Below are 23,121 nucleotides of genomic sequence, written 5' to 3' on the forward strand. Positions count from 1 at the left end.
TAAAAACACATTCTTGATAGTTTAATCTGTAATTTAAAGAAGGAAAATAAGTAAAAGGAAAGAAGATAGGAAATTGATGGGAAAATCTAAAGATAAAAAAAATGTTTTGCACATTTCCCCCGATTTTATCTCTCCCTTGGGAAACTCTTCAGATTGAACTTTTGCTATTTTCTTTGTTTTGTTTTGACTCCCACAATAACTTCCATTTCTATAATCAATATAGATTGTTCTTCTATTGGCTTTTCCACAGTTAAGTTATAGGTTTTTAACTAGGCGATAGGAGAAGATTTGGAAACACCATGACTTCTTGTTCCTAACTGAGAAGCCCTCTTGGGATGTTTTTGGCAGTGCAGCTTATAGGAACAGTGCAGTACAGTAAGGCAACAGAATGAGATGAAAATGGAAATAATGCCTGCTCTGAATTGCACTTTCAGTGTATCGCTCTATCTGGTATAGGAAAGAAATGTAACTCTTTGCTTTGAAGTATTAGGATTCTTTATCTTTCTATCTATCTATCTATTTTATTTATGTGTGCATGTGTATATTCATTAATCCATTAATTCGTTATTCAGCTAGTCATTCTGTCATCCAGCCAACATTTACTGACTACCACCTATGTGTTAAATGCTATTCTAGGTACTGATGATACAAAGACGAATGAAACAAAAAATTTGTCATCCAGGAATTAACAGTATATCGAAAAAGATCAATAAATAAACCAGAGATTCTAGTATAGCATGATAAGAGCTATCATATTATTACTGTTGCTGCTGGTGGTGCTATAAACAATACCGCTTAACCGGTGGCATCTGTATTTGAAAGCCTGCAAGTAATTCAGTGGGGCTAAAGGCAAAAGCTTGGCAGGAGTTGAATAATAAAGGGTCTTCAAGGTCTGGATAAAGAGATCCAGCTTTGTGTGAAGAGCTGAGGTGAAGGAGCTAGGTAAGGATTTAAAGGAGAAAATTGAAGTAATCATATTTGCATTCTAAAAAGAACCTTTGACAGTAGGTTGGGGAATCAGTTGGAAGGAGACCACATGGAAGCTGTGAGAGTAGCTACTCACCTGTGTCCTGATAATGGCTATGATGAAGGCCTGAACTTAGGCAGTGAGATTAGAGCAGGGAACAGGTATGAGAGAGAGGGAGAGAAGAAATCCACAGGACTGGGTCTGAGCTGGGTGGATATGGGAGGTGAATGGAGAAAGGAGGAGTTTTAAGTTGCCTTGGCTTAGGTGTCTAGATGGATAGTGATGACTTTCAACCAGGCCAAAATAAATGAATGAATGAATGAATGAATGGAGAGGAGAAAGTTATTTTGGAATTACTGGGTTTGAGAGACCTGAATGATAATGGAGTAAAGGGATCCATTATATGGTTAGATAGTAGTAAGTCACTCAGAAATAAGCAAGGTTGGAGATCTGTATTTTAGTTATCGATATATTGGTGGTGGTTGAAGAAGGGGGCTTGGATAAAATCACTCAGAGACAGTTAAGTGGAACGTAGACAGAGGATGGACTCCTGGATAACACCGACATTTAGAAGATGTCAGTCAGGACAGGCTTGGGGTATCAGCAGTAACAAGCAAACCCTAAATCTCATTACCTTAACACAAGAAAAAGTATATTTCTTGCTCATACTTTTGCGTCCAGTGAGGCTGAATAGGGGATTCTCACTCATCATGAGTTGATGGACTCTCCACCTTGGCACAAGTTTCAGTGATTGCCAGGGCAGAAACAGAACACTGAGGTCACCCTATAGGGATGTGACACTGACAGGGGCCTGGTGGGTGGCTCAGAGGACAAACTTTGAAGCCACACCACATGAGCATGTACTATATGTCCTGGGATAGGGCTTTACAAGGATTATCTTGCTTAATCAGTATACCAGCTCTAATATAAGAATTATTATTATGCAGTGTACATCAGTGCACACATATTTGGTGTTGTATATCAAGCTCTTAAAAAATCTTTGTGACTATTAACGTAAAACCACCTAATGAGATAGGTTTGTTATTGTTTCCATTTCTCAAGCAGGCCAAAGAAATTGTGGTAAATCACATGGTGGCTCTTAAAGCTTTAACTGGGTGTGACACATGGCGTTTTTACTGATATTTCATTGGCTGAAGTCACATAGCCATATCCAAGCTCAAAAGGGGCGGGGAGTGTGGTCGTACTGTGCACCCAGGATGAAGAGAAATAGAATGTATGGGGAGCCCCCATACTGCCACAGGAGGAAGCAGATGAGGACTAACCTCTGCAAGAGATTGGGACCAGGCCCAAGAGGTATGAGGTTACACAGATGACAGCAGTGTTAACAAGGCTAAAGCGAGGGTTAAGGAAGAGGAAGCCACAATCAGAGAGAGGATTGGTAAGATGAGGACAGAGCAATCCACTGTGTTGGGCAATAAGGGATGTCATTGGCACTGGTCTTCTTGTTATGCCACCCCCACGTTAGGACCTTCCTCTAAGGTATTTCCTAATCCTGAAATGCTCTTCCTCCACCTACATAACGGACCGAGAAACTCTGCACCTCCTTTGTGCAAATCTTATCTTTTCAATAAGGCTTATACTGGCCATTTTATTTAAGCCTACATGCTGCCTTCTTCCTCCCACATCCCCTTACTCTGCTTTTCATTTTTGCTGTTTTCTGAAGCACTTAATTCTGTCTCTTATGTGGTAAAATTTGGTTAGTTTTTATTGTATTTATTGATTTCTCTCCCCTGCTAAAATGTAAGCTCCATGAGGGCAGGGAACTTTGTTTTATTCACTGATATATTCCAAGTATCTGTATCAGTGTCTGATACATAGTAGGAACTCAATATCTATTTGTGCAATGAATGACTTTTGTGACCATAATGAGAGTAGATTCAAAGAAGTGGAGAAAGGAGTGGGCCTATTTTGAGTGATGGGGCAGTCATGGTGAGCTGTACCTTCAGAGTCATTGAATAGAGATTTTTCCTTTCAGCAAGTTTAGCAGTGAAAAGGAGAAAGACTGCAGCAGCTAGAAGGAAATGTTGAGCTAAGGAGGACTCTGGAGGGATTTGATGTGTTTGTATGCATGTCTTTATAAAAGTAGGAAACACGTTGTATTAGTTAGGGTTTTCTAGAGAAACAGAATCAACAGGGAACACTTGCACATATGAAAATCATAAAAGTGTCTCACGTGACCGCGGCAACGCAGAGTCCGAAATCTGCAGGGCAGGCTGTGAAGCCGACAATTCCAGTGGAGGGTCAGGACCAACTCGTCAAGAGAGGCTCGCCAACTGAAGCAGGAAGAGAGCCTGTCTCTTCTGAATCCTCCTTAAAAGGCTTTCAGTGATTAGATTAAGCATCACTCATTGCAAAAGACACTCCCCTTTGGCTGATTACAAATGGAATCAGCTTTGGATGCAGCTGACATGATCATGATTTAATTCTATGAAATGTCCTCATCGCAACAGACAAGCCAGCACTTGCCCAACCAGACAAACAGGTACCACCTCTTGGCCAAGTTGGCACATGAACCTGACCATGTCACACATATATTTACATATTAAAAGGAAAGAGCCATTAGAGAGGGCAAGTTTAATGACAGGAGAAAAAGAGATTTGATAGAGCCAGGACCTTAAGGAGAAGGAGGGCAGAGGATGGGATCCAGGGCACAAGCAGGGGGATTAGCCTTGGACAGGAGAGTGGGACAGCCCTTTGCTAGGGAAGAAAGAAAGAAGTGTATTTTAGTTTCCTGCTGCTAAAACATATAACGTGCAATGGGTTGGCTTAGCTACAGGAATTTATTGGCTCAAATTTTTAGAGGCTGAAAGACTTGCTATTTCCTCCTGTGGCTGGCCAGCAGTCTCTGGGTTCCTTGGCTTTTCCGTCACATGGCAGTGTACATGGTGACGTCTTCTCCAGGTTTTCCTTTACTTCCAACATCTGGCTGTCCCCTTGGCTTCTCTCTCTGTGGCCTTCTCTATAAGTCTTCCAGTAATAGAATTAAAATCTTCCTGATTGAGGTGGACTATACTACTGAAGTTCCCTCGTCAGAAGGTCGTATTTACAATGGGTTCACATTCACAAGAATGGATGAAGAACATGTTTTTCTAGGGTGCATAACTCCAAGCTACCACAGAGTGAATAGGTCCCAATTCAGGAAAGTTTGTAGGTGGTAAGGGCTGAAGGTAGAGTTCTCATTGGTTGATGGAGATTTTCCTGGTGAAGTAGAGGATTGAGAGCATAGGGAAAGGTGACTGGATAGGATATTTCAGGAGGAATGCAAAAAGACCTGACTGGCCACACAGGGAAATAAAAGGGAAGATAGAAGGAATGCACAGCAGTGTTGAGGATCCAGGTGAGTGAGATTGGTGACTGTACATTTGTAGGCTTTACTATCAAAGATATACAAGTTCACCCATCATAGTCAGTAAACAGTGGACATAGCCTTCTTGTGTTCAGTCACAATTACTAGTTTAAGTCAAAGAGTATGGTTCTTCCTGGGTGTGTTCTCTTCTTGATCTTGTGTGTCAGACCTCTGGGGTCCCCTGCATTTGTTACCGTGGGTTCTATGGCTGTTAGTGTGTTACATTATCCCTTCTATCCTAAGAAGAGCTGGCAACAAATCCCAGAAAAAGTGATCATTATCAAAATGATGACAAGCAACTAAGGGATAAAAAATATATATCCTATCAAAATTCTCACCTAGCAAAATTCTAATCTGTGAAGACCGATAGGTACTTACATTATATTGGAAAAGAACGTTGCTTCCTTTGTAAGTTACATTTGGAAAGGCAAGATGGTAGCTGCTGGACAGAGGGAAGGTAGGTAGAATGAGGCTACCATGAGCCTTCTGGTGATTTTTTAATGGTGGTGATGACATTGTCAGTTTGAGCAGTGATAAAAGCAGGACTATTTGACTAGATACAATTTTAAAAATATTGTAATGACAGTAGTCTTTGATTAAGCTAGCCACTATATTTAGCACTTTATAACCATTATCTTATTTAATTTTTACAATCCTAGGAAAAAGGTACTATTATGCCCACTTTGTAGAAGAGAAAGTTGAATGTTACCAGTTAGTAGTGGGGCTGTAATTCAAACCCTGGTTTGTCTGACTGCTGCACCCATGAGCACTCCACGAGCTGCCATACTTTATTCACCATTGCTCACTTTCAGGTTCAGTTCTCCTCGAAACTTCAGAGCACCCAAGAAAAAATTGCTCTATTTCAGTGGTTATGGGATGAAAGGAGTTTTTATTCTACTTATGATATTATGTTAATTTTTGGATGATTCTGAATAATAGCACACTAATTATAGGACTTATATTGGACTCTAATTTATTAAAAACTTGGCATCCAACATAAAACTCTTTATAAGACTCTAGGGCTTCTTTGACTAGAAAAATTTTCTGGACTACCTTTTTGGATTTATCTGGCAATTTTCAGGACACTGAATTTTTTTTCCAGTATATTGAACTCAGATCATGAACACATTTATAAGCATGTTGGATCTTATGTATATCACCATGACACATAGTTTGCAATTCATTTTTTGAAAGACTGAGTGTACTCTTCATGGCTTCCCCACTAGATTGTTGCTTTAGAAGAACATCATAGATTTTCTTTTGGCATAACAGCATTTGGTGGTATTGCTTGATAGATTTAATTCTTTAGAACAGCTATTGTAATGCTCCACTGCCTAGGAACATTTGGCATTCTCATTATTTAACAACATCCTGTTCTCCCTATAACTATTTAATAATGCATGTGCAATTTGGTATAGTCTCCATAGGATTTGGAGAAGCACGCATACCTCACTTTATAGATTATTCTTGTATGAATGAGTAACTTGCCTGCTTGTTAAGCTCCATAGGGAAGATAACTCCATGGATATGCCTTTTATTGTAGCTGTTTTTGTATTCTGTTTGGAATGTTTTTCTTGAATATTGACCTTTTGGTATTTAGGCTCTCTGTTAGGGTTATTCAATCTTCAGATGTGTTGGAGTTTTCACCCCTTTGAAGATGTGTTTCACTAGTGCCTCTGGGCATTTGGATAGATGGGAATCAGGTGTGTAGAAAGCGGCCCAAATTTCCAGTCACTCACTCGGATCTTTCCTGGGTGGGCCCATCTCTCTGGAGTCATTGGCATTTCAGCTTTAATTTCTACATTGTACAGTGAGAGACATAGTAATCTTTTTCTTTTGTTACTGACCTATCTCAAACTGTGGAGGCTATTAGTTTTTTGATGTAGCTTCTTGAATTATCCATGGAAGTTTTCAGAGAGGAACTCCTTTGAGACAGAGCTGTCAGGAAGAGTCCTCCAGAGCTAATGATATTTCCTCATTGCTTTGCATCATTTATCTGATGTAGACAGCCACAAAAACACCATCAGATCCCTAATTAGACTACAAGATAAAAGGTATAATAGAGCTTGAAGTAAGGAACATAGAATTGAAAATATAGTTTAGGAAGAAAACAAAGAGGGGTAATTGGTCAGCAGATATATGGTAAAAAGTAGCAGGATAATTTTATTTCAAACCCTATATTTAAAGATGGCAAATATCTCCCCATGCTCCTGTCTTTCTTTTCTCCCAATCACTGACATGCCCTTGTGCATTTTTATTCTAGAATCTGAGTTCTGTTAGAGCAGGGATCATGTCTGTCTCCTTCACTTTCATCTTCTCAGCACCCAGCCTGGTACCTGATATTGGTAACGGCTCATTGTATATTTTTTAAAATGCATAATTAGCAACCAAAATGAGAGCCTCCATCTACTGAAATCATAATCTGTGACAGACACTGTGCCAGACATTAAAGCAGTGGTCCTCTGAGGTAAACATCATCATCCCAATTTTAACGGATATTTAAAACTAAGGCCCAGAGAAAATAAATAACTCCCCCCAGTGATTACTGTTTTTTACTCTTCTGTCCACACCATCCCTGTCCCACCATCTTGCTGCCTCAAATCATTTTCCTACCAAGTCATTGGCAGTCCTGCATGATCCCAGACAAGGCATGCTCCATGTGGAAGCTTACAGCTTTATTCCTTTTCCTTTGCTTGCTAAACTTCTTTCCCTGATCTTACTCTCTAAGGCTAAAAAACTAAAAGCCAAGCTCATGAATTCTTACAAGAAAAATAGAAAAACAGAAGAGAGTTCTGCCCTCCTCAGGGTGTTGTGATAAGGATGGGAGTGGGAGGAGTGGAGCATGCCTTGTCTGGAATCATGCAGGACTGCCAATGACTTGGAAGGAAAATGATTTGAGGGAGCAAGATGGTGGGACAGGGATGGTGTGGACAGGAGAGTAAAAAACAGAAGAGGTAGAGCTCTCAGGGAGTTAATAGGAACTACACTTCCATAAGTATTTGATTCCCTTAAATTTATGAAAAGAACTGTATCTAGATGAACTTGCTGTAGTGGCCAGTGCTTCTTTCTGTGTGGCCATGCTCTTGGCTTGACTAGAGCCTCCTGGATTTCTGCACATTAGGGCATACCAAAAGATGTGGTCTTTTGCAGAATGTAACCTTGTGTCAGGACCTCCCTGTTCTCTGGGACTATAAGGGTCCCCACGCTTCTTCCCTTGTTCGTTTTTTTTTTTTCCTCAGACTCATTCCTGTCCTATCCTCAAAGCCTCTCTGTGCTTCAAATCAACAAGGCTCAAATGTGGGTCATTGCCTACTACCTGGAATCTGATGCCCTTTGATGAACTATCTGGGAAAGGCAAGGGACCTGGCTCTCCCTCTTATCTTTTCCAGAGGCTTAAAACAAGTTAATGTTTCTCAACTTCACTTTTCCTCCTTTGTGAAGTGTGAATGATATCTCACCTACTAATTTGTAAGATGCTGTGAGGATCAATTGAAAATAAGAACTGTAGAAGAAATGCTTAATAATAAAGTATATCTCTGCTATACAGCTTTGCAAACATAGTCATTCATCTATTCAATGAATATTTATTAAGCACCTACCATGTAGTAGTTACTGTTATAGGTGCTGGAGATAGAGAAGTGGACAAAACAGGCAAATATCCCTGCCGTCATGGACCTTACATTCTAGTAGAGGGAGACAGTCGATAAATAAGTAAAGTATATGCATGTCAGATGATGAATGCTCTGGTAAAAGAGAAGCTGGGAAGAGGAACTGTTACAATTTCGCTTATGATGATCAAAGAAGGCCTCACTGAGAAGTTAACATTTGAGCAAGAGCAGGTGAGGAAGCACAGCATGGGGATAGTGAGGGAAGATCATTTTAGGCCCAAGTGAACTGGTAATACAAAGATCTTGAGATGGTGCGTACCTGGTGTGGAAGTGAGTGAGGGGGAGAAATGTAGGAGAAGGGTCAGAGCAGACATCAAGGATCAGTTCACGCAGGGCCTTATAGGTCCCTCTAAGGACTCTGGTGTTTGTGCCAGGTAAGATGGGGAGCCAGTGGAGGAGTTTTAACACAGGAGTGACAGGAGGTGACTTACATTTTAAAAGAAGCGCTCAGGTTGTTTCTTTTGCGAACACATAGTAGGAGTGGCCAGAATGGAACCAGAGACTGATTAGGAGGTAATTACAGTAATTCAAAAAGATTTGATGAGGGCTTCGAACACAGGGAAGGTGGTACTGGAGAGTCTAGTTGGTGAGAGATACTAGGACTCTGGATGTTTTCTGAATGGAGAGCCCATAGGATTGGCTGTGGATGTGATTTGCATTGTGAGAGAAGGAGGAGTCAAGGAGGATTCCAGCTTTCGGACTGAGCAGCTGGAAAGACTGAGCTGCCACCTAATGAGGTGGGGAAAGACTGGGGAGGAGCAGGCTTAGGAGGAAAGATTAGGAAATAGCTGACAACATGGTAAGCTGGAGGTGCCTATTGAAAGTGTGGCAGAGTAGACTGGGACTAGATGACTCTGGACTTCATGAAACTTGAGGCCAGAGATATAAATTTGGGAGCCACCGGCGTATGGATGAAATTAAAACCATGAGATTAGATTAAATAATCAGGAAGTGAGTATGAATAGAGAAGAGAGAGGAAGCTAAGAATTGAGCCCTGGGTTCTCCAAACTAAGAGGTTTGGTTGTTGAGGATAAACCAGCAGAGAAGACTAAGGAGTGATCAGTTGAGGTAAGAGAAGAACCTTTAAGCCAGGTGAAAAAAGTATTCAAGGAGGAGGAAGTCACCAACCATGTCAAATGCTGCTGAAAAATCAAGTGAAATGAAGACTAAAAATTGCCCACTGGATTTTACCGCATGAAGACTTTTGGGGTAGAATGATAAGGAGTAAACCTGATTTGAGTGGGTTCAAGTGAAGCTAGGAAACTGAATATGGACACATTTTTGAGAAGTCTGTTGTAAAGTGGGGTGGAAAAATAGGATGAATGTTTGAGGGGAACGTGGTGTCAAGAGAGGGCTTTTTTTTTTAAAGGTAGAAGAAGTAACAGCAGGATATGCTGATGGGAATGATTCAGCAGAGGAGAAAACTGATAGTTTGGGAGAGAGAGAACAGAATTGCTGGAGTGATGTCCTTGAGATATATATATAGGCACAGATGGTTGGATAGGTGTTGGGAGGAGCTATGAACAATCTTTTTGGAGCACTTCAGTTTTCTTAGTGGGGTAGGAAGCAAAGTCATTGGCTAAGAAAGGATGGGGTTAAAGGGATCCCTCCTTTTACTTTCTTCACCGCCGCCGAGTCAATTAAGCACTATTCTGTTGCTTTTAACGTTGGAATGTTTCCTGTATCCTTTCCTCTTTTCCATTGGTACCTTCTTAGTTGAGTCCAAGCCATGCAATGCCTTTGTGGCTGTAATTTACCAGTCTCAGCCACCAGTCTCCTTCTCTTGCAGTCTGAATACAGCTGTCAGCTAACTCTTCCTGAAACTCCGTCTCTTTCTGCAAAAGCCTTCTTTGCTCCCCATTAAAGAGGATGAAGCCCCCTTGGCCCTCAGTGAGGGCTCTGGACTTGGGCAAACTCCTCTTTGTTCAGCAAGATTAGTTATGTCCTCTCTCTATGCTCTAACCTCACCACCCTTTGCTTTCTGTCTATACCTGTGCTTGTGTCAACTAGTTCTGTGACCCAAGAGGCGTTGCCAGACTTCTTTATACTTCGGTGGGGAAAATAATGGATACATATCTCTTATGATTGTTTTTAGGATTTGATGAGACTATCTTAGTAAATTATTTAGAATAGTTTGTGGCACAGAGTAAGTTCTCAATAAACCTCAGCTGTTGTTGTTATTATTATTATTCTGACAGTCTAACCCCCTTGCCACTTTTTTCATAATTAACTCTCCTACCTTCTATATCACAGCTCCACAAAGTCTCTCTTTCTCATTCTTTCCATCCTACGCTGATCTCTCTTTTCAATCTTTGCTTCATTCTAGCATGTCAATGTGATTTTAATATCCATTGTTGGAATGCTCCTTCTTTTCAGCCAGACTGTAAAGTCGTTGAAGGCAGAGGTCATGCCTCGTAGATAAAGGTCATAGCCCTTTCTAGCAAGTTTCTGTACCATCAGGACCTCAGATTTTAGAGGGGGCATGCCACTTGTTTATATTGTTGAAGAAGTAAATTTCCAATCCTGGTACCTGAAATTCTACTTTCTCCCATGCCTGCTTCATGGTATATGCCACAAATCTGTAGCCTAATTCCCAGGACGGTCATCTCCCCTCCAGGGACATCGCAGGAACTCTCCCAGGAGCTCCCCTTTCTGGGCCATTTTCAGAACTGTCCGTTTGTTCCATACCCACTCCTCAAGGCCCTCATTTTCCTCTCATCTGCATCGCCCAGTGTTAGAAATCTGTCTTTCCTTCTAAGCTTCTTTGTTACCCTCTTTAGTCTCTTTCCCAAGGCACCCTTGCTCTGAAGGAGGCTGCTAAAATAGAGTAGATTATTTCATCTTTTATGATCAGCAAAAGAAAAAGTGGAAGACTTTTTAAGTAAAATTGGCAAGATCTAATGCTATTTGCATTTCATAAGAATCAAAAGTTTTCTATTTTTTGAAGAACTTTCAAATATGTGGGGGAAAAAACCTGATTTGAATGTTGAACACTTGCTGCAGATCTGGGGGCTTTGAATTGAGCAGCTTTAGCTTGGGACCAAGACATTCTCTGAAGTAGGAACTATTTTGCAACTTAATTGACTCAGGGTAGCATTTCACCCCCCAAATTACTCTTCCCTTTCCTTTCAGAGTACAGCCATGCCAAAGAACTTGTCTGTGTGCCTGTGGATGTGGTAAACTCTTTGCAATGTTTTAGAGAGACTTTGGAAAAATCCAAATATCACAACAGATCAGTCCGACACAGCAGAAAGTTGCTTTCGTTATTTCTTGCTCAGACACAAGGTAAAAAATGCTTGTCCTATATCCTTAAGTTGATAGATGTGCACCCTTAACTTGATTGATGTGCAGTTACTGCCCTGTGGAGCTGTCATATTCTGCAAAGTGTTCTTCCTTTCACCCACTTACATGCCCACTATTACCTTTCACTTCCTTCTTGTCTTAGTGGATCACTCTTCTCTCTAACACACTTCACTCCAACCAAGGTACTTCCTCATTCGCCGGCTTTTATGCTTTCTGTGAAACTACCACACTCCCTTGAGTATAGCAAATACAAAAATCCCTATTTGTTAATTTTTTGATTCTATGTCTATGTTCTCACATGTTTCTTAGCAGATGTGGTGCTCTGGGCTTGTTTTATAAGTAGATGGATTGATTCAGACTGAATTAATTAGAACCTTTAACCAAAAGCACTGTTTCATCAGTGTCAAAGACACGGATGGCTACATTTAAAAATGAACTTCAACAAGATTTCTCATTAATACTTTAGTTTTGATTTTTAGAGATTCCTTTTAGCTTAAAACAAGATATTCACTATTGTTAGTTACATTTATTTGTTCTTTCTCCACATCCATCAATTTGTGAACTCAAGCAAACAAAGCAGGCTTTAAGTGGTTACCCAGTTATCCCAGACAAGACGATTATACTCAAACCTAGGCTGGGAAAAATCCCCAAATACCCATATTTAGGTTATTTTAAATTACTTAAAATCCTAATTTATGTTTATGATCCTTGCCGTTCAAATTTATCATTATCATAATAATAAATATTTGAAATAATTATGTTTTAAAGTTATCAGGCAGCCACGGTGGCTCAGCAGGCAGAGTTCTCACCTGCCGTATCAGAGACCCTGGTTCGATTCCTGGTGCCTGCCCATGCAAAAAAAGATAAATAAAAATAAAGTTTTCAATATTAGATTTTACTAATTTCCACTGAACTGATCATTAAAAATTTGACTTAATATATTTTAATCACTAAGTTTTCCTTGTTTTTATTTGTGTTTGTTGTCGTTGTTGTTTCCCTCCCAAAGCACTTGCTGTGAGATGTGTCCACGGTTGATGGTTGTATAGTCTGCAGAATTGATCTTTTAAAAAATATAATCTGCATTCATGTGATTTTTTTTCTCCTATTATTTCGCTGAACTCTCCTGTCTCTCATTTCATTTATTTCGGTTTGGGCATCATCTCTTCTATGAGTTGTATCTTTGCCTTGTACTTCTGTATTCTAGAAGTATTTACTTCATTAAATTTTTTTCTAAATTAATGGTGAAATGTGTGATAACTTTAATGTGTCTCATGAAGATATTTTTTCAAGCACTATTCTTTATCTTTCATTTGCTTTTCTATTCCCTTTCTCCCCTCCTAGTTGAATATAATACATAGATATTGTGCAGCTTCCTTTTTGATTATGCATCTATGAATGAGGTTTGCTTTTTTAAAAAAATTTTTAATTTCTATGATGTTTAGGCAGAGTTTTGTGACCTCTGAAGAGGTTTGCTTCCTTTGGCCAGATGCATATTCCAGGTTCATCTCACCTTTGATAGAGGTTGTAACAAATATCCTAAGCATCTGGATGAGAACTTGATGGACTTTTAAAAATATTCTCTATTCTGTACTTGAATTGTCCTTCCTTCCTTCCTTCCCTCTTTCCTTTCTTCCCTCCCTCCCTCCTTCCTTCCTTCCTTCCCTCCTTCTGACCGTCCATCTTTCTTTTTCTTCTTTCTCTCTCTCTTTTTCTTTTCTTCCTTCCTTCCTTCCTCCTTTTTTCTTTTGCTTTTTAAGGTGAAAGTGATGCTATTAACCAATGCAAGATTTTATAGCCTTCAGAAGAGGTTACCAAAATATGTTGTTGAATGATGCTATCTTTGAAACTTCCAGTCACTTAATAAATGTCATAAAATCCCTAGTTAGGTCTTAAGTGACCTGGAAGTAGAATGAGGTGGTGGAGCTCAGCTTGCTGAATTATTGACATTGCTTTGAATTAGCAAGCTGAGACATCCTAACTTATTTATTCTCCTATTCCAGAACTTTCATTTGTAAACGTATGAAGAATATTACATAGAGCATACTTTCTTACCAAATCTAGTGTGCAATAACAAAAGTTAATAACAAAAGTTAATTTATATAGGGTGCATGGGTAGTTCATTGGTTAGAATGCTCGCCTTTTATGCGGGAGACCCAGTTTTGATTCCTGGACCATGTACCCCCCCCCCCCCAAAAAAAAAGGTTAATTTATATAGATAACTTGCCTTATTGAAACCATGAAAATTAATCAAAGGAATAAATTTCTTTCTTGCCAACTGTTGTGAAGTATTTTATTGATATTATACAATTAGTTTTCATTTCTTATTGCACCTCCCTGTCAAGTTGTTTTATACATATATTTCACAGAAAACAACCACATACTTTATTGGCCACCAACCAAGAAAGAAATTAGAACAATATCTAAATATCTGGGCAAAAAATAAAGTTTTGTGGCTGATTGTTTCTCTTCCCACACCTGCTACCACCATGACCCACTAGCTATTAGAATGAGCACAAGCCCCAAGCTGGAAAGATTAATGCCTGTTTTAGTTAGTTTGCTGTAACACTGGAAAGGAGGTACTTTTTCTCTTTCTGTGTTTGTGGACACTAAGAATCCTATAAGTAAGTCTGCAGTCATCTTTGCCATCATGTGGTCAAGAAGGCACCAGCACTGAAGAAAACAGAGCTGGGAGAGGGTACAAGAAATCCGAGATGTGATGCCTGTGGTTGTTTATGGAGTTCAAGCCAAAGAATATGTCTGGCTTGTTAAACATCTGCCCTATCAATGTTGCCTAGATTTAAGAGTCACTGATTGAATACAAAGTAAGTTTGTCTTCCAGGAAGATGCAGGGATATTTGAATTTTGCAGCACATTCTATGAATCTCAGAACTAGCCTGAAATTTCTTGCACTGGGTATCCTGGCTATATGACGGTTTATTTCATTCTCTTTCATGAAGTTGTCCCAGTCGGTGACATAAATCTGGAGTTAAATTGAGAAGTGTCCTGAATGAATACACATTTCAATTCTTGAGAATCGTTTAGTTGACCACGAATGCTCTTACCAACTTGCATGTTGAGTAATGACTAACATTAGCCAGTTAATGTTACACTTTGAATAAAATTGGTTAGACTTTTTTTTTTTGGAGAGCTGATTTTGTAGTACTTTTGGGATTTTTGAATAAGAATTCATGCTTTCACATGCATAAAGATTTCCCAGCAAATGATCTAAAATGTTTAAACTTTGCTGTCAGTAATTTTTACAGTAATTTAAGGGTACTATCACCAGGTAGAGTAGAGCCATGATTTATTCAGTGAATTTTTTTATTTGGGGCAGGTTTTCATGAAATTCTTGAGTCTGTGATCTAAGACTCATCTATAAATGTGTATTAAAAAATTCTTTAGTAGAACAACTAAACTTAAATTATGTATTTTTAATTAAACTGTGCCTTAGAGACAGTACTTCTTTAGAGCGATATTTAAAAGGAAATACAGTTTCTGAGAATGATCTATACCAGCTTACTCTGAATTTCACCTATGCCAAAATATTCTTGGCGGTTTGGCGGTTTATCTTCAGGATGTAAACTTCAAAATCCATCTTAACTTCTCTCTCTTCTGCTTTTGGCTAGTTTCCTAGACTATTTTCTTTTTTTCCTCTGTATTCTCTGATTTTATAAAGAGACAGATTCTTTTCCATTTTTTTTCTTTTTTCTGGTCAGAACTACCTATGTGTTGCTTCTGTCCCAGAGATCTCTGCCCCAGGGGCACGCTAATATTTTACTGTGGAAACTGTTAAACAAAGGCAAACCCAAATTGTGTAATTTCCACCAGTCCCCAAGAGAGGCAAAGCGTTATCTCAACATTAACTTTTTGTGGCTAATTGCCCCTCTGTAGAGAGCTCTACAAAAGAACATGGTATACAGCCCACACACAGCTGAGCTCTTGAGAAATGATCTCAGCTACTAAGTCTAAATGAATAGTGTTCCTCAAACTGCAACTAAGGCTTAGCAATGTAAAAAGATTTCCTTCCTTTTCCCTTTTCATTTGCTCTACCCTTTCTCCTCCGCACTAGTTTCCTTCCTTTCTCCTCCATTTAGCGTTTCTTCCTTTTTATTTTTTCATAGATTTAGGAGACAGAGGAGGAATAAACAATTCAAAATTTATTTCTGGAAAGGTGGACTTTTGCCTGGGAACAGAGGAGATGCATTTACCAACACCCCCTGACCTTTCTCAGGAGCACTTCCGAGTTTTTAGCTCTGTGGAGAAAAGCAAACTTCCTTATTCACAACTCGGACTTGTCATTTCTTCTTATTATAAAACTATTGGTAAGATTTATTAATTATGTATTCATTTTCAATATAATTTCCACATGGATGCTGAGATTGCATTTGGTCCTGAAAAATTTTCTTTAAAAGCGGGATGAAAGAGCTTGAAAATAGAATGCATTCCTCATGTCTTTGTTGAAGGTGGCAGAGCATGTGAAGACATGGAAGGGGCCTCCAGGCCCCTCCGCCACTCACTTTCCCTGCCTGGTTGTCATCACTGCTACTTTCTAGGCTGCGCTCTGTCCTCCCCGGTAAGGTGACTGTGAGCCTTTTGAGGGGATGGAGCCACTGTCGTGCTGCCACTTTCTTTGCCCTGCCCTAGCTGATTCCATTTTCCTTGTCCTCCTGATTGATTTGGCTTTTCTACCAATTCAGAAGTATCTAGTCAACTCCAATTGCGGAACCAGTTTACCCTTTTAAAAAAAGGTATTTTGTGGTTATCCCTTTACTAACTTATTATACCCTTCCTATACACGTTGTTTCCAGAAAGTCAATATAAAGCTCTAAATATAGAATATGGGAGATAAAACAAAACCAGCTTTTAATAAAAGGATCTATATATCAATATGCAAATGCTCGGGCCTTAGAAAGTAGAGCGAGGTGGTCAGAAGCCTGCATTCTACCTGTAGGACCACCAAGAACAGAACAGCTAGAGATGCAGGCGAACACGCATGGCTCAGGTGTGTGCACAGGTGGTTCAGATGTGTTGTAGCCTGACTCAGCTACTCAGCATTGTTGAGTTTTCTAAAGTGCTAAATAATCTTGATCAAGTCTGAGCAGAACAAAGTACTGCAGTGGTTGCATTTCTGGAAAATTTAGGGCTTTTTGAAGTCATAGATACCCCCCCACACACACACACCCCTTTTTAGGTATGAAACAGAGTTAGGTGCCTCTTGAGTAATTAGAACCAGGTTTCTCACCTTCTTCGTTGGCCATCCAGGATTTCACCTGTGACATACCAGGGCGATCCCATTGTAAAAATCAACAAAGCCTTTCCTTAGATTTCTTATTTCAGAAATAAGATTCTAGGAATCAGCACTGCTCTCCTTAAAAACCACTGTCATGTCAGTCAGGTTTTTTGGTTACACATCCCGAGTGCAAGCATTTATTAGAAAACCAGACCAAAATAAATTCAAGTGAATAATTGTCTATGTTCGGATAAAAGGAGAAATCTGATACACTCTGACCTCCCCACCTTCCTGCGCAAAAGCAAACCCTTCGAGATTTCCCATTTGCTCTTGGACATTGTCCACATTTCTTCAAGTGGCATTCCCGGGCCTCCATAACGGAACTACTGCCTCCCTCCTCAGACTTCTCTCCCACTTCACCCTCACAGTCCCATAGATACGTAGTCCTCTTTCCCTTCCACACGTTGTCTGAATTTCCCTCCTCCACTGCCTCTACCTACCTGACTCGTATTTCTCTCTCTCCTGAATCCTTCTTGTTTCTTATCCATGAAAGCACAATTTCTCACTCCTCTGGGTTTTCATAGAACATTTGCTTTTCTCTGCCTATGTATATAGTGTGACATCTGAAGGCACTATAAGCTTGCAGTTTGCTCACTGCAATCTACCACAGTTAAAGAATAATGCAGTTTAAGTATTCTTCCAAATATAAAGGGAATATTTTTCAGGAACTGATATTTGTTCTTTTGCTTGATTAAAAATACAGATGTTCTCCAAGCCAGCAATCAAAGAAGTCTGAAGGTTCAGGCATTGCATGAACTTGGGAGTCTGCTTGTCTTCGCAGAAAAGAAAAGGTAGAATTTTAGGAGTTGGTAGAACAAGGGTAAACTTGTTTTGGTTTGAGAGAATTTTAACTATGGTGAAAGTATCTTTTCATAAATTTTAGTTATGCAGTATTACTGTATTGTTTCATTTGATTCATCAAATGCTGTCTGAGAGAAATTGTTATAAGAGATGAACAGTATTAATTTATTCTCTAATATTTTAATTAAAATATTTCTTATGTGGATTTGGTTTCCCTTTTGGAAGGAGATATAATAACACAGGTCTCAGAACACCTACAGGTCTCAGTATGTTGTGTTTCTGTTATTAGGGCTGCTTTTAAGTGTTGGTGTCAAGCCCTTGATGACATATTCAGAAAAGAAGACATTCTACATGCGTGGAAGGAGTTTGGTCCAGCCCTCTCTAATGCTGCTGACAGTTTCTCTCCTCTGAGTTCCAAAGACTATAGTGATGAATTTCTGTCTAATGTTGGCATTTGGGGATGTTTGCAAGGAGCGGTCATATCAGCAAAGATAGCACAGTGAGTGCGATGGTGGAATGACATGCATAATAACATAGCGACTTCCCTTTTGGGCCACCCACATTGTGCCAGGAGGAGGGCCAGGTGCCTCACAGGCATTGGATACTTGGGCAATTATGTTCATATTGTAAAAACATGAATGTACGATTATGCGGTTTACTTATTTGTTATATTTATTGTCTACAGACATCTCCCCTTCCTATAACACCTCCAACCCCCATGAAGGTGAGGCCTACATGGCACAAGCCGTTGTTTTGGTCACTTGTGTATCCCAAGTACCTAACATGGAGTCGGCATTCAATAACTATTTGCTGAACAAATGAATGAATGAATGAACAGTTGGTATGTGAGCGAGAGTAACAGTATGGGGGCAGACATACTTGGGCCTAATTCAAGAGCCTCCTGCTAACTTGTGACCCTTGTCAAGTCAATCTTTCTGAACCGTGGTGGCCTCCTCTGTAAATGGAGGTGGTGAGAATTATATTACGTAATGTATTAGTTTCCTCTCGCTGCTGTAACAAATTACCACAAACTTAGTTGATTAAAACAATACAAGTTCATTATTTTGTAGGTCTGGAACTCAGAAATCCTAAAGTCAAAGTTTCAGCAGGGCCATACTTCACACAAAGGCTTTAGGGAAGAATCTGTTTCCTTGCCTTTTCTGGTATCTAGAGGCCTCCAGCATTCCTTGGCTCATGGTGTTGTCCTCCATCTTTGAGACCAACAGCATAGTATCTTAAATCTCTGTTTCTTTCTCTGATGTGTGTCCTCACATCTCATCTGATTCTGACCCTCCTGCCTCCTTTTTATGAGAACCCTTGGAATTACATTGGGCCCACCTGGATAATTCTAGATAATTTCCCCATCTCAAGATCTGTAACTCAATCACCTTTGCAAAGTCCTTTATGCCATGTAAGGTAATATATTTATAGGTTCTGGGGATCAGGGCTTGGATATCTTTGGGGAGCCATTATTTATCCCAGCACACATTACATATATGAAAGCCTATTACAATTATGAGTTAGCACTCATAGCTTATTTTATTGATGTGAGAAATTGTGGCTGTATAGAGAGAGTAGATATACAAGTTTCCTTCATCTATCCATGTACTTTTCAATTCTTCTACATGATATAGTTGGCAAAACCTGCCTAGAAATTTGAGCTGTAGAGCAAACTTAAAAAAAAGAAAAATAAAAGCAAATATTCCTAGTTAATAATTACATTGCTGTCTTCTTATCTGTAAGGACATGAGTAAATTAATATTTTCAGAAAATTAACACCTTTGGGCATGAAAGTAGGAAATTACCACTTTAAAAGTGTTACATTTAACGTGAAGTACGGGTGCTTCAGTGGTAGAATGCTCGCCTTTCATGTGGGAGACCTGGGTTCAATTCCCGACCACGCACCCCCCCAAAAAAGTATTACATTTAGGGCTTTTTATTTTAACCTGTCAGGTTTTTCTTTTTTCCACTTCTGGAAAGAAATTCATCCTTAAACATGTACAGAAATACACACACACATCCCACAAGTCTGAGTTGATGACTTAGTAGAGTTTGTCAGCAAAGAACAGAAACACTAAGGAAGCACTGAGGAAAGTTCAGAGCTTGGAAAAGTTATAGCATTCCTGCCAGAGGGCTCCTTAGCTCTGAGCCTCTGAAGTCACTAACTTATGATTTTTAGCAAGTAGAAAATCATTTCCTGCCTACCAGCTGGAACTCTGACTTCCACAGGACATGTGATTCTACAAAGCCTCCTGGCTGCCTTTGTAGACACCCTGAACCGAAGAAACTCTTCTCCCTGCCGCTCAGAAAAGCAAAATACCATAGTCTAATCTCTACACAGAGAAGCTGAACTCAGGCATTGTTATTGATACAATGCAACTGACTGGCTGTATCTAAGTAAGACTTAGGAGAAGATGGTTTATAGTTGCAAATGTGAGTTTCAAGACCCTTCAGAAGAGATCTTGTACTCTTCTAAGGGATGTAAATGAAGAGACAACACTTTGGTCCTTGGTAGAGAGATTTAATGTTGTTAGTAGTTAGTGACAACATTATATCAGTTCAGTGTTTGTGGGGAATTATTTAGCAGCACTCATCAAAGGCCTCAAAATTGTGCACCCCTTTCACCAAAAAATTCCATTTCTAGAGATTTGTCCAGTGGAACTGAGTGAATACTCAAGAATTTAGGTGAACTGAATGTTTACTTCATCTTTGGTAAAGGAATAGAAGTTAATATTTTTATATTTTGGTGTATCTGTATGATAGAATATTAAAGTTCTTTAAAGTAATGATGTAGCTCTTTATGCCCATGAATAGAAAATTTTGTTTATAAAATCGTATTTATTGAAAAATTCTATGTGTGTGTATGTATGTATAACCACTACAGAAAAAATCTAGAAGAGAATTGACTGAAATATTATCAGTAGTCATCTTTATGTGGTAGGATTATAGGTGCTTTTTCATTTTCTTTATATTTTTCTATGTTCTAGATATTTTATGAATTTGTAGCACTTTCAGAATCATACCAACTATTTTAATTTTGGAGAACTCATGAGTCTCTAGACATATTTATATAAAAATATTTTTTTGGAAATTATCTACCAATCAGTTTCTTTCTCTTCTACTTATTTAGATTTATTAAGACATCAGATGTTAAAAAGCGAATCAACTGTTGCATTCTGTCTGCATTACTCTTTCAGGTAACTCTTTATGTATGTTTTTTCTCTAGTGAGCATGACCATTCATTTGATCAGTAAAAAGGTGCAGTAGTTTGTCTTAGTCATAAAACTCACAGGTAGGAAAATAGCGTGTGCCATGATTAAATGGCACAAGCCCCTCTTTCCTTTGCTAGCTGAAGCCCTCTGCCACCTTCGTGTTTGGTGTTCCCTAGAGGCGGGATTCCGTCAGTCCTGTAGGGCCCCAAGTGGACGTCAGAGTCCTGTAGGGCCGGATCTCCTGTTCCCAGGTGGGTCTTGTTGCTAGTGAGCAGTGACGCCAGCTGTGACCCCAAATGGTTGACTTAGGTTGCCTCTTCTCTAAAAAAAGTTTTGCCTGTTTGCATGATGTAAAATGTATCCTATAATGAAAACAGGAAAGACTCAGGAGTGGAGTGTGTATAGTTCTTAGTCTTTCGGTTTGACTTTACTGAAGAAGAAAGATGTTTTTTTTTTTTCCTGAAGTAGAAGACATTTTGGAAATCTGGAATGTATCCATGGGCCTATGAAATCTACAAAAAGGTTCTGTTTACTTTGAAGGATGAACATCTTTGTTCTGTGTATCAGAGGAGTTTGATTAGCCTATGAATCTGGAAATAGATCAGTTCTTTCAGAAAGTCTTCTTTAAATGTAAGCCAGATTTTTCAGTTTTCTTGTGTTCCATTCACCTTTTGCCTGTGCTTCAAAGGCGGAGGCAGCCGGGGTGCAAAGGAGATGATAATCAGGCTCTGACTCCTTAGAATGCTTTACTTTCTGAATCTCCTTGTTCTTAAAGGCAATCTGGTTCATGTTTTAGAGAATAATTTATTGAAAAACATTTAACTGACTACTTAATATAGATGTACTTTCTTAAGAATGCTGTACCTAGAATAAAAACGAGCTGGTGGCATTCTCTTCAAAAACCTGTTAATTCTTCTTATGATTTTAAAGCAAATTTGTAAAATGAAAAATTTGTGTAGCTACATGTTTTTTTTTTTTTTTAGTGTAGGATAATAACAGCTTAAATAAGCAATCTGATTGTTAGTATGAAGTTTCTGTTTGAGATGAAAAGTTTGGTAATGAATGGTGATGATAGTGATATAACATTGTGAATGCAATTAACACCATTGAATCAAAAGTAGATAAAATATGAAATTTTAGGTTGTAGATATGTTACCAGAATAAAAAGAGAAAAAAAAAAAGCCAGAGAACTGTACAATACAAAGAGAGCCCTAATGTAAATTGTGGACAATAGGTAATAATAGAATTATAATAATATTGTTTCATCAATTGTAACAAAGATACCACACGAAGGCAAAATATTAATAATAGGGAAAACTGTATATGTGAGGGGGATATATGGGAACTGTGTATTCTCTGCATGATTTTTCTGTAAAACTAAAACAGCTCTAATTTTAAAAAAAGAGAAAACTGTAAAAATAGGCAAGCTGAGATATACATTAAAATAAGTTTATAGTTCATTTTTCCTGAAGTGCTAATTGTTTAAGATAATGTAAGAAGCCTTCCTAAATATATTATTTTGTTTTGTATATTCATCTTATTTCTCCAACTTCTAGCACAATATTGATCATGTAAGTAACCCAGAAAATATTGGTAAAATTAAACAGTTAAGAGTTCTGTCTGATTTATGGTTCTTCTGAAATGTTGTCATCTTTCTTCTATTCATGGCTTGGTATAATGGAAAGAACATAGATTTTGAGGTAAATAGATAGGACTTTGAATTTTCTTTCAGTCGTTGTTAGCTGTGTTACCTTGAATACATTAATTTTATAAGCCTCAGTGATATCATTTGTGAAATAATAAGCCTTACCTTCTAGGAATGGGTTAAATGAAGATTAAATGAGATAATGTTTATGAATAACCCAAGTACCCATTTCACCCTCAGTGGGTGGAAATGCAGTAATAATTTCTTTTGAGAGTAGTAAGTATCTAGCTACCATGGAATTCAAAAGGTGCATCTTGAGTAATAAAAGCATTTGGAACCTGTAATAAGTACCATTTATTACAGGGTGTAGTGTAGTAGGCATATGCTAGTAATCCATGCCTATTTTTTGTTGTTGTTGGTCCAGTGTTACAGTGCAATTTGATAGCTTTTTACATCCCCCTTTTTCATTTTCAGGGTTTGCTCAGAACCACCCTTCCACACCCCAAAACTGAACGTTGTTATGCTCATTATGAAGTCACTCAGCTTCTCCCAGGCATTGAACTCTTCTCAGATAGATACAGAGCTGACATTTCCTCTGTAGTTGCAACTCTGTATTATGTTATACGTGAACTGCATTTTGCTAAGCAAAATCTAATGGTAAGTAAATTGTGAGATCAGTTAATCTTCATTCATATGGCATTTTGTCTTATTTATGTGTTTAAAATTTTGCTAATATTATTTTGGTCATTTCTTGTTTAACTTTTAAACCTTATATAATTATGATTCTTATTTATGCTATGAAATATAATGAATTAACCAAATATTCTTGCTTTGATACAATTGCATTGTTGTTTGGATATAAAAGCAA

General features: G+C 38.7%; 1 protein-coding gene across 1 annotated transcript in view; it reads left to right on the forward strand.

Moving 5' to 3' along the window:
- CFAP54 (cilia and flagella associated protein 54) overlaps positions 1 to 23,121 on the forward strand; it is a 335,670-nt gene that overhangs the window by 163,751 nt on the left and 148,798 nt on the right. Inside the window, exons 40-45 of the mRNA XM_077111714.1 lie at positions 11,135 to 11,287; positions 15,427 to 15,627; positions 17,299 to 17,386; positions 17,686 to 17,895; positions 20,527 to 20,593; positions 22,728 to 22,910. Of these exons, the coding sequence (XP_076967829.1) occupies positions 11,135 to 11,287; positions 15,427 to 15,627; positions 17,299 to 17,386; positions 17,686 to 17,895; positions 20,527 to 20,593; positions 22,728 to 22,910 (902 nt within the window). The remainder of the gene's footprint in view (positions 1 to 11,134; positions 11,288 to 15,426; positions 15,628 to 17,298; positions 17,387 to 17,685; positions 17,896 to 20,526; positions 20,594 to 22,727; positions 22,911 to 23,121) is intronic.

The sequence above is a fragment of the Tamandua tetradactyla genome, chromosome 7 (assembly GCF_023851605.1).
Source record: "Tamandua tetradactyla isolate mTamTet1 chromosome 7, mTamTet1.pri, whole genome shotgun sequence".
NCBI classification, from domain to species: Eukaryota; Metazoa; Chordata; class Mammalia; order Pilosa; family Myrmecophagidae; genus Tamandua; species Tamandua tetradactyla.